General features: G+C 36.4%; 2 protein-coding genes across 3 annotated transcripts in view; one reads left to right on the top strand and one right to left on the bottom strand.

Annotated features, from left to right (window-relative positions):
* The window catches only part of LOC306856062 (dihydropyrimidinase-related protein 3-like), a 42,911-nt gene extending 41,405 nt beyond the window's left edge, over positions 1–1,506 (top strand). For both annotated transcript variants that reach the window (XM_079395044.1, XM_079395045.1), the window contains exon 14: positions 385–1,506. In XM_079395044.1, the coding sequence (XP_079251170.1) occupies positions 385–470 (86 nt within the window). In that variant the 3' untranslated portion in view covers positions 471–1,506. The remainder of the gene's footprint in view (positions 1–384) is intronic.
* Positions 1,507–2,874: 1,368 nt separating this feature from the next.
* LOC306856063 (serine/threonine-protein kinase 32B-like) overlaps positions 2,875–12,333 on the bottom strand; it is a 58,733-nt gene continuing 49,274 nt past the window's right edge. The window contains exons 11-12 of the mRNA XM_079395046.1: positions 3,672–3,736; positions 2,875–3,120 (exon numbers count right to left, since the gene is read on the bottom strand). Coding sequence (XP_079251172.1) covers positions 3,009–3,120; positions 3,672–3,736 — 177 coding nt within the window. The 3' untranslated portion in view covers positions 2,875–3,008. The remainder of the gene's footprint in view (positions 3,121–3,671; positions 3,737–12,333) is intronic.

The following is a 12,333-nucleotide window of genomic DNA, read 5'->3' as shown; positions in this document are numbered from 1 at the left end:
AATCCCAAAACACTGTGAATGTTCAGTAACAAACATGTTCTGAAAGCCAGTGTTTTTTTTTATCTCTTAGTACATAATGAAAATATAATGCATCATTTGAAAAGACAATAAACATGAAAGTCTTTCAAATTTGTCTGTATTTATAAAGTTCTGCTTTCGTAGGCATTTTAGTTTATTGTGAAAATAAGTTTAAAAAAGCCCAATAAATAATAAATAAATAAAAAGAGATAGCCTCCATTTAGTAACATTTTGGCTCATGTCTGAAGAAAATATATTGATGAATTATGGTTTGAATGTTTGTCTTGATAGATATATATATATAACCAGCTGGGATTCGCTGGTTGGTTTGGTTAAGCGCTTTAATGAAGGCTGTTTTTGCTGTAGGTCCTGAGGAAGCCCCCATCAGACCGGCTGGAAGACGCATCGTTGTGCCTCCTGGTGGCCGCTCCAATATCATCTCCCTCAGTTAAACATAAAGAGCATGTAAGAGAGAGGCCAGGATCAAATCAGCCGTGTAGAAGTAAGGTGATTAGTCAGGAAACGAAACGTAAAACACTGAACTCATGCCTTACCCTCCATGATTTCCTCCTGCTGAGTGACTAAAGATCAGTAGTCCACCTCTGAGAAAGCAAAGCATTTAGTGTAGCGTAATGTTCATTTGTGTGTTTAGATAAACTGAATTAGAAGACATTAGAATTACCGTAAAAACAACTTTGGTTTGGATGGTCTGCGATATTTCTGAAAGGATATTTTCCAGGCGTTTGCGTTCAGTAGAGGAAGGACTACTGTGCTGTGTTTCATAGGGCTTCGTCTGTATTCCCTCATAAGCTTTATTTGCGTACATCAGCTGTGATTAACTTCATTTACAAAGTAACGTTAACTAGCATAAAGTGTTGAGAAGTTTTGTTTTGGTTTTGAAGTATAATAAAGTTGAATGTTAAGGAAAAACTTGCAATGATATACCGGTGCAGAATATTACAGGACATTCACATGCTGTACTGCTTTCATGATCCGTCTCACTGAAGATACAAAAAACATTACGCATCCGTCATGTGAAGGAATAGTTGAACTTCAGTCAAACACGTTGAACTCGAAAAAGGAAAAATTAACTATTTCTTGCAAAAATTAATGATAAAACAAATCCTGCAGGAGAAAGATATTCACCTTTTGCATTTCAGTTCAATCTCAGATTATTGAAGGACGATTAAAAGGTGCTACAATGTCTTTTCTTAAATCACGCAAAGTGTAAGTTTTTGATATCTAAATCTTTTATGTGACTTTAGTAGGAAAGCTCTCAGTTAATGGAAAAAGACAGTTCAACATACTGTATGTTAGATGCCCCAAATAACAACGGCTAAAGTGATTTACCGAAATAGGTTGTTTATTATATTTATGTAGGTTTGATTGTATTACCTTTCTTTTTTTAACATCCGAGTCAAAAAAGCAGGTGAAAATGAACATGTGATGTGCAAATTTGCTCCTCAATAAACAGAAGTTACAACTGACTGCCTGTGAATGATTTCTCAGCTGCTCTTTATATTTATCAACTCACGGTACAAGGAAATCAGAAGTACCAAAACATACATTATACATGGAAAGTATAACCACACAACAATCACCAATGACAATGTACAGCAGAGACTGGCCGTAAACATGTCATGTGCGTCTGAAATGTTCATTACATGTCTTCAGACTGAGCCGCACAGATTTCCAGATTATAGGGAATATCAGAGTCAGGATCAGACAGGTCTAAAGATCCTCACAGAAGATCCAACCTCAGGTCAGTGAGGGAAAAGGGAAATTTCTCTTGATATTATTCTCACTGAAAAGCGACTGCATAGAGGGTTTTCATGCAGCTCTCAAACCCCCTAAAATAAATGAGAAAACTCACATTGTATAATAATATATAGTTTTGGAAAATATTGCTAATGGTTCTATTAGGCTATCAAGTCCAATTAGCTGTATATTCCATAATAATAATATATAAAGCAGGTGACTTTATATGTATATGGCTTAAACGTGACATTTTTTTATATTTCTAAGAATTGTTGTTTTTGTTCAACAGCAATTGTGGGTAGATTGTCTGTAATGTTTCATATTCATCTGACCACTAGATGGCCATATTGATTCATTGTTGTATTATTTTTTGCCAAACTTCAAAAAAAGAGCTGCTCTGTAAGATAAAGGTTTGGAAAAGGTACTGGTAAATTGCTGCCAAAATATTATTAACATTAAAGTTTATGTACATTTTTCTTTAAATCTAAAACACAATGTCATGTGTAATTTAAAATACAGGTACAATTTTCACATGTGAAAATAATAATAAAAAAACAACAACTTCTTATTAACAGAATATTAGGCCCTATTTTTACAGACTTTTTTATATATGAGCCAGACATTGTGCGAATATTCCTATGCTGTGCAAACCTTAGACTTGTCAGATGATGCTATTAAATGATTTTATTATTATTTGATCTGTACAGTGTGGTCAGTGTCTTAATCAGCAGCACAATGTGATCCAGCAATGAATCTCCAAAAAACGCTAAAGAACCAGAAAGGCCAAGTAATGCTCTCAGAGGCATGAATGACAGTTTTCTGCAGCGCCGTAAGGTTCACATCATTTGAATGAATCACAGAAGCATAATGAGGTGAAATGAGTACCTTCGCATTCTGTTCTCTGCATTTGTATGTTAAGAAACGCAGCTTTATAAATTACGGTGAATGGCTGGAGTCTGATCACTCGCTGAGTCAGACAGCGGTAAATGTTCACGTGCCTCAGACGCATTAGAGACATCCATTAAACTAGTAAGGCACACATTTCACAGCCAGATGCAGAGAGCATCATCATTCAGTTCTTTCTTTATATGTGTGATTGTGTAGTCAGCCCGGCTAATGCAGAGCACAAGGGTCACACCAGGTCGATGCTTCCATCCAGAATCCGTGATCTTCTCATTTGCTGTGGTCCAGGGCTGTCCGCCGTTAGCTTCGAGAGAAGGAGGGTCCAGATGTTAGCCTGATAAACACTGCTGTACGTTGTTGTTCTGTCCATCTTGAATGGCTTTGTTTGTCTCTTCTGCATTGAGGTTGTATGTCTCAGTGTCTGCTTTGGTTTTCCTCAACCTCCAAAACAGAGAAAGGACAACAAAACTAGTCATGCTAAAGTTTGACTGTTCAAATCTGCAGTTGTTACCTTAAGGCAAGGTTATTGCAGTAAACTGAAAAAAAAAAAAAATGCTACTTGAAATAATATTTTATTTCATTTCAGTTAACATTTAAGTTGCCAAAGCAACATTTCTCATTTACATTTAGCTAACGTAATGTGCTAAAATAACTACTAAATAATTCTAATAAAACAACAAAATTACTAAAAGTTTCCCTAAAATGAAAATAAAAACATAAAATACAAAAATAAAACATGACAAAACATTTTAACAGTGCCTTTTTACTTCTCTTTTACTTGTGCGTATCTTTAAAACGAGAATATTCATTAATTTCCTGCAATTTAATGTTTTGACAATCAGGTTGAAAGTGTGTTTCATATAAAACTGCATTTTGAGTAAATTAATTACTTTGTTATTTACCACTACTACTAAAACCATAGACACTATATTTACTTTACATTGGAGACTTATTCATGAATCGCACTGATAAATTGTCAAAATATGTCTTACTTCTCCCTGTTGAAGACGATGAAATCTCTTTGGACAGTCTCTAAGCGCTGCTGGAGTTGCCCATTCTGTGTGATCAAATGAGAAGAATGAGTTATAATGTTTCACATGAAATACTAATAAGTGAATGGCTTGTGAAGCAGCATAAACACATTTCTGCTTCGGTGGTCTAACAGTGCTCGTCAATGTCAAAATGATTGAAAAGAAAAACGTTTAATATATTAAAATAAAGTGTAAATATACAATTTTAAATAAAGTATGTATTAAAATTAATAATAAATACAAAGTTCTGTTATGAAACTCTAGGTCCTTTATCAGTTAGTAATCATGTCTTTGTCTACACGGCGCAGCTGATTGGTCTCTGTCGCATCAGCAGCCAATGAGATCGCTGCTCAACATTCAAATACTTGGCCAGTGTGTGCTGTAGAAGTTGCAGTGCGAGCGCACATCACAAAGCATCTGAAATCAGCTTCTATAAGATAAGTGAATGCTATTTTACTCCATATCAGTGTGTGCATATTGCGGGAATTTTTAAACGAGCAATCACCAGCAATATCCAGTTTTAAACTAAATATATTGTTTAACAGTCTTGCATTCGATGTAGGTTCGAATGAATGACTGAACATATACAGTAAGTAGCAGCAGCGTTATGCAACTGTACTGTGTTTATTCAGCTGCGGAAAAAAGCGGTCTGTTGTTTTGTAATCGCTGTGAGGTACGGCCTCATCACAGCACAGAAACTGCACTTGTTAAAATTACCGACCAAGGCTGCTTCTCATTGCTAGTTTTACTTGATCTTAGTGCTGCATTCAACACTAGATCATGACATACTCATAGATCGATTACAAAACTATACGGGTATTAAAGGGCAGGCTTTAAGATGGTTTAGGTCCTACTTGTCAGATCACTACCACATTGTTTATTTAAACGGGGAGTCGTCTCAATTATCACCAGTAAAGTATGGAGTACCACAAGGATCTGTCCTAGGTCCTCTGCTATTTTCAATATACGTTGCCCCTTGGTAATATTATTCGAAAATACGGGATTAGTTTCCATTCTTAAACTGGTGATACTCAACTATATAACTCAACAAGACCAGATGAAACTTCTAAATTATCTAAGCTAACATAGTGTGTTAATAATGTAAAAGATTGCATGACCAATCATTTAAAATTCCTATTTTATCCTCCTATTAAATTCAGATAAGACCGAGATATTACTTATTGGACCAAAAAAACAGTACACAGAATCTCTTGGATTACAATTTGAACTAGACGGATGCACTGTTACGTCCTGGGTGTTATATTAGACAGCAACTTGTCCTTTGAAAATCATATTTCCCATGTTACAAAAACAGCATTCTTCCATCTTAGAAACATTGCCAAGCTACAAAACCTGTTACCTGTTTCTGATGCAGAAAAGCTAGTTCATGCATTCATGACCTCTAGACTGGACTATTGTAATGCACGGCTAGCTGGTTGTCCTGCATCTTCAATAAACAAGCTACAGATAGTCCAAAATGCAGCGGCTAGAGTTCAGTCTCTGCACTGGCTACCTATTCAGTTCCGTATCATTTACAAAATATTATTACTTGCTTATAAGGCCCTAGTCTTCTATCTCGCTACAATCCAACCAACTCTCTAAGGTCGCAAAACTCTGGACTTTTGGTAGTACCTAGGATAGCAAAGTCCACTAAAGGAGGTAGATCTTTTTCACATTTGGCTCCCAAACTCTGGAATAGCCTTCCTGATAACGTTCGGGGTTCAGACACACTCTCTCTGTTCAAATCTAGATTAAAGACACATCTCTTTAGCCAAGCATTCACAAAATGCATCTTATAATCTTGTACTGCAGTTATATCTGATCAAATGTACATTATTATTATTCTTTAGCTTGGGTTGAACAAATTATTTTTGCTTGGTTGGAACAGCAGCTACGCTAATTATATCTCTATTGTTTCTCTGTTTCTGCCACGGGATGAAACATCCCACTTTTATAACCAGCACATGTGGTTTTGCATTTGTTCGATTTAGCTAGTGTTTGTCCACAAACAGTACAGTGGTTTCTGATAAATATAATATTTTAGAGCTTGACACAACTAGAATAAATTCATATTCATTCTAGAAATTAATTTTCCATGTTCCATTACTTTTAAAATTCCCTCACACAGTTACCAGGATTTTCTCAAAACCACGACAGCTGTCTTTTGTAAATTAAACAAAGACAAGAAATCGGTCTTGGTTTTTAACCTAGCTTTTTTAAAAGCTTGTTTTGTCTTATTGACTTTCCATCTTCAAAAAGTACACTTACATATAGATGACCTCAAAGCTAAAATGGACTAAAAGTCACTGAAGTGTGAATTTATGGGGTCTTCTTCACACTTTTCTGCATTTTGTGTTGTTTTGTCAGGTCTTTGCAGTCAGAGAAGTGTTATCAGTTTGACTGAAGCTTCCAGACGATGAGTTTGCCCTTCTGCACTCGCTGTCTTACAGATTTGTCGCTGACTACAGGTGCTACAACAGCAGGCTGTCAGAAACCAGACAGGACAGCAGAAAGGGGCCTTCTGGAGCATTCACACTGACAACTCTTCATGACAATAAAGAAACCAGAAGTCAGTCACGCATCCTGCAGAGCTTTCCCTTTCGTTAGGTGGTATGTGTTACAGCCGTATGTGTTATGTATGTATGTGTGACTTCTGGTTTCTTTATTGTCATGAAGAGTTGTCAGTGTGAATGCTCCAGAAGGCCCCTTTCTGCTGTCCTGTCTGGTTTCTGACAGCCTGCTGTTGTAGCACCTGTAGTCAGCGACAAATCTGTAAGTCACGCATTTCATGAAAAGTTTGTTTACACAGACCAATACACAAGGTATGCAGGCATTCACCGATCCAATGGATTCTTTGCTTTCAGCTCTTGTCGCTTGAGGGACAAGCTAGGAATATATACTGGCAATTTTCTGCCAGAACATTATCCGTTAATTTTACGGACATCTGCATTAACCCTAAAACACAACGCAATGAAGTACAAATTTCAAAACACAGGTACAACACCAGTAAAAAAATAAATGTGGAAAAAAATCCTTCATATTAACACAGTACATTGTGCTCTATTATGGATTTTTTTACAGTCTATAAAATTATATTTTTATGTGCAAGAAAAATTATTTCCTTAATTTGTCACTTTTTTTTTAAGCACACTTATAAGGAGGCACAAAATGGCTGAAATATTTTAAAATAATGCAAAACAAGTTTAAAAATAAGCTAAACAAATTGAATTTATTTTAAATTTATTTCTTTAACAATTGTTATTTGGTTTGGCAAACCTGGTTACTGTAAAACTGTAGGCCGCAATTTCATTATTTAAAAATTACATGGACCAAACATGATCAAGAAAAAACAACTATGATTGCTCATCCAGATCCTTCTGTGGATCTGTGGCCATAAGCTGCAATGTGCACCAGATTTAAGCTGATGGTTAAAAGTCTGTCTACTAGAGACTACAGTAGCATGAATTGAGCATTAGAGGGCCATAAACGTCTACAGTATAACACAACATGTGTACTGCAAAGCATGTACTGTGTACTGACAAAAGCTGCTGCCTCTGCAAATGTGTGCAGTCATGAGTTTGGGTGTGATGAGACGTCAGCAGTTGTTGAGTGTTTAGTGCTTACTCCAGAAACCCAGCCAGAACTCCACCAGCGCAGGGATTTCCTCGAGTAAGCGTGACTGATGCTTAGCATGCCACAATCCAGCAGAGACCTCCTTCACCATCCATTGAAAAGCTCTTTGAAATTAACATTTATTCATTTAGCTGACGCTTTTATCCAAAGCGACTTACAATTGCTATATATGTCAGAGGACGCACGCCTCTGGAGCAACTAGGGGTTAAGTGTCTTGCTCAGGGACACATTGGTGTCTCACAGTGGATTCGAACCCAGGTCTCTCACACCAAAGGCATGTGTCTTATTCACTGCGCCATCACCACCCACCCAATTAAATCACAAGCTGCTGAACACACATTACGTCATGTGTCGCAGAAGAAAGACACATACAGGGTTTTAGAATGAGGAGCAAATAATAACAGATTTTTCGGCATTTTAAGCACTGAGCTTTGACATTAGTTTTAGATAGGGGTGTCCCTGACTAAGGATTTTCATAGTCGAATCAGAATTGTTGTATCTTGCCAATAGTCAACTGATAAGTCGAATCCTATGTTTGGGGGCAGGGGGTAAAATACATTACCAAGATTTTAGTCAGACTTTCATCAATCATAAATACTGACGTTAACACACAGGGAAAAGTGTATCGGACGCCTCGCAGATATGGGGAAAATAATGTTTTGATTCAAATATAGTTAACAGTAGCCGGCTGCATATCATGTTGTTTATTACTTATCAGCGCTGATGAAACCGGAGATTTGCACTAAATAAGTAAGGAATAATTTAATTCTTAGACAATAATGCACACCCGAGGTGGTGATGCGGCCACGACGTGGAGTTACAGCTCAGGTGTGCATTATTTTCTAAGAATTCAACGGACCGAAGTCAATTATTCCGCTTATACTACGGTTATGACATCGATCAGATGATATATTTCAAGACATTTGTCCAGTTGTCCAAGAAAGAGAGAGTCTGTGTCTCTCAAAAGTGTTTGGCAGCAATGTCTCTAGTTATAGTGATACTTTAAGTTAATTTTTTTCATGAACAGCGCCTTTGTTGTTTACCTCGCTTGTGAAAAGCCATGTCGTTTTTATATTGTTAAACTAACAGTTATCTTACTGATCAAATTGTCAGAGTAGCACTAACAACATTAGCACATATGTTAGTGTGTGTGCAAGCTGTATGTGCGTCTTGTGGTGACAAATAGTGCAGACACTGGACTGATGAAGCTTTCTAGAGCGCATGACGACTGCCTGCGTTTGCGTACGATATCAAATGCAGTATACTTTGAAAGCCTATGCGTTAAACTTTGCTCATAGAGAAAAAAGTATAATTTGGGTTTAAGTTTAGAGGTGTTTTGTGCGCTGTAAACAATAATGCTTATTGTAGATCATTGTTTACTCTTCTCACAAAAACAGATTTAGTATTCCTCATAAAAACAGTGAAAAGCAAACTCAGAATATGATGCAAACCTGCAATAATTACAGGTGCTGTATGTAACTTTTTGACTGTACTTTGACTGCATAAAACCACCATAATTGCAGATATTCAGTGTAGAATATCAGAGACTGAATCAGACAAATTTAAGATGCATCAGAACATTGAAACCTGAGGAGCTGGAATTCAGAGAAGAAACAGGATGCTGTAAATCAGATTCCTAGCTCCAACTAGTCTGAAGCAAGCAAACTAACCAACTCTTCCACAGAACAGCTTACAACCTTCAGACAAAAGAACACTTATTGATAATTCCAACTCAGGAAGGAGACCGTCAAATTTGTTGCAAATAATCAAGACTGATGGTCAAAGAGATGGCTATCACGTGTTCCAGACTGGAAGTCACGAGCTTCCTTAGACTGACTTCTCCCCCACATAGAAGACAGACCAAACCAGAATTCCTTTGTCTAAAGAACATGCCTTCGTTCTCCATACAACTAAACAAAGACTGTCTTTTTCATATGCACATAAAATCATCCTAAAAGGACATTTCTATGCAGAACCCCATATTATGTTTGTAACCCAGATATTAGACTATCATGTTTTAATCAAATATTATGTATGTCTTTTTAATCATTATTGAATAGCTGAAGGATTCATATGCGTGTTTGGTATGTATGAGTTTGAAGAATCATGCTTTAAATGTTTCTTCCAATCAATTCTTTGTCAAATGCATCATAGTCTTGTTATAGGAATCATGTTCAAAAGTATACTTTGCAAGAGCCTGTAAAGTTCGGACCTCTGACTGAACAGATAATATGTTGATTTATTAGTGGGGTAGAGAAACAAAGCAATACCCCGAGCAAGGACAGTATCTAATTGGTCAAGATGTCCAGATGGGACGGTCTGAAAGCCGAGTTTAAAAACTCAGGACACCGTCAAACTCTCTCTTCTTCTTAAAAATGCTCTCTTGGCTCTCTTAAGTCACTCTCTCTCCTCTTCTTCTCTTTTGCCACCGCGTTTTGACGCTGCTCTTTGAGCGTGCTCTGGCCAACGTGCCAGCTGCTACCATAATGAGAAGAAAACCAACCTAGTCTCATTACATCCTTTTATTCTTTTACTTTAATTTATTTTCTTTTCCGTTGTGAGTTTCGTGTACTCAGTTAAGTTTTGCCGCCACGCCTCGTCTCCGAGTTCAACTGGAGTCTGTGACCGCCTCAAAACTTCTACCAGCCACAACTTCATTGGCTTCCCAAGACGTCACTTCACGACTACTGAACTCTCAACCAATCAGACACTTCGGGGAACCCCCCTGTCTGAAACAAGGACGACGACAAATGGGATTCCCTTAGCAAAGCAAGCAACACCTCCAGTTTCTAACTGAATCAGGTGCAGTTAATATAAATTTTAGCCTCATTGAGAAACTCAAAGCGAGGGTTAAATAAGTGATTGATGGTTGTTCAGATCTATGCAATTGAACATATTGCTATAAACTTGGGATTTCACATTTCCATTCTCTTAAACTCATCCTTTCCTTACTTTCTCTCGTTCTGCAACGTGTGAATGTGTGAATGCTTCATGTGTTAGATTAGTTTATGTCTTAGGTTTATATAAATAAAATCTTATTTAAAGTATCTTGTGTTTTCTGCTCACAAGTTAATGTCTTAATCTGCCGATCTTGTTACTGCGCTATTAAATAGTGTTTTCACTATATTTTGGATTTTAATATCCAGTGCAGAGTTTGTTATACGGCTCGTTAATAACAGTGATTCTGTTCAAATTCCTTATAAAATCATAAATGATTCCCTTTGAGCTAAATTAAACTATTTCTTTAAATTACGTATTAATATTACGTTTTTTATTACGTTACATCAGGAAACATGCTAAGTTCAGGTTTCTCTGAAAAACAACGCTACAGACAGTTATTCTGCTTTGACAATATGTGTTCTGTGTCGGAATGTCTGTTTTTGTTTTGGTCTGTGTGACTCCGCCCACTGCCAGTTTACCCAATAGTATTTTGACAGCCAGAGTAGCCAGTTTGCAGAAAACACAACATACTGCAGCCATGGAAGCCAGCAAACTAATTGGGTCAAAGATCGCAGAATCTACCTGACCTAAAAAGCCTCGACATCCATCTTCAGATTTCACTTTTGGTGTGAAAGCGCTTTTACATTTGCCAAAAATATAACTTTTTACATTAAAAACAAAGAAGCAAATCCAGCCCAGATGAGGAAAAGTAAAGCAAAAGTAACATGTTACTTTCCATAGAAAATAACCTAATTAGTTAAATTCTTTGGAGCGTAATACAAGATTATAATGCATTAAGAGTAATTTTCCCCAACGCTGATTGTAACTATGTGACATTCCTAATAATCGGTACTGAAGCACAGACTGAAGAAACAGAGTAAATCTGAACAGCGAGTGAACTCTAGGAAGGGAAGCAGTCACTGTGGGATGCTTCTCTTTATTTTGTTCTCACAATAAGTTCAACTTTCCGCTGCATTTATCTGTGATTGGATTGAGCTCATCTCTCCATACATTACAAACATCAGTGGGAGGAGGGAACCGAGAGGCAGTCAGGACAGATGGAGTCAGTGGGAGGAAGTCTGAGAGAAACCGAGTCCGGAGGAGATACTGTACAGGGCAGGACTGGTCATACTGTATTGATCTTCACTGCTTCAGAAAATATACACGTACAACGCTAGCTCCAGCTCCTACATTCTTTCTTTCATTCTGTGAAGTACTCTTTAGCATACTTTTAAAAACAGTATATGTATTATAGAAAAACTATACATATATATTTAAGAAAAATAAGTGTGAACGTAATGTTTTCTGACAATTAATTGCATGTTATTTACAATTAAATGGAAACATATTATGGCTTGATGTGGTTAGTTGAACTTAAAGAGACATTTCACCCAAAAAGTGAAATTGTTAAATTTACTCAGTTGTCCCAAACATGATTTTTTTTTTTTTTTACAGGACAAGATATGTTAAAGAACAAAATACAATAAATACTATGCAAGTCAATGGCTACCAGAAACTGTGTGGAAACTGTTCAACAGGGGGGGAAAAAAGACTCATATAGGTTTGAAACAAGATGAGGGTGAATAATTGATGACAGTTTCCATTTTTGGGTGAACTATCCCTTACTCTTTGACCCACTTAAATCATCTTTATATGTAATTTCATATAAATTATATTATAAGTTTACTGCTGAATGTACTGACAAGGATTTATGGTCATTTAAAATATACACTAATCCTTTCTATTGTCACATATTTAAATAAATTTATAATTACACATTTGAAATGACATTACAATTTAATAAATTTAATTTTTTTATACACTAAATGCAATATTGAGTAATTCTCTACAGTTAAAATTCTGTATAATGTATCTTTTTAATAAAAAACAAAACAAAAGATCAGTGAGAAATTAAATCACAAAAACGAAAAAAGTTAATGTTTCTAAAGCTCGACGATTCTGATCTCCATTACACAAATCCTTCAGAGAAATGACTCATACTGACAAATAAAGAAGAGAGCCATTGCAGAAAAACTCAAGGGAAATATGC

The sequence above is a fragment of the Barbus barbus genome (genome assembly GCF_936440315.1).
Source record: "Barbus barbus genome assembly, chromosome: 36".
Lineage (NCBI taxonomy): Eukaryota > Metazoa > Chordata > Actinopteri > Cypriniformes > Cyprinidae > Barbus > Barbus barbus.
The sequence above is the reverse complement of the archived record's forward strand: the minus strand, read 5'-3'. Positions and strand labels throughout refer to the sequence as shown.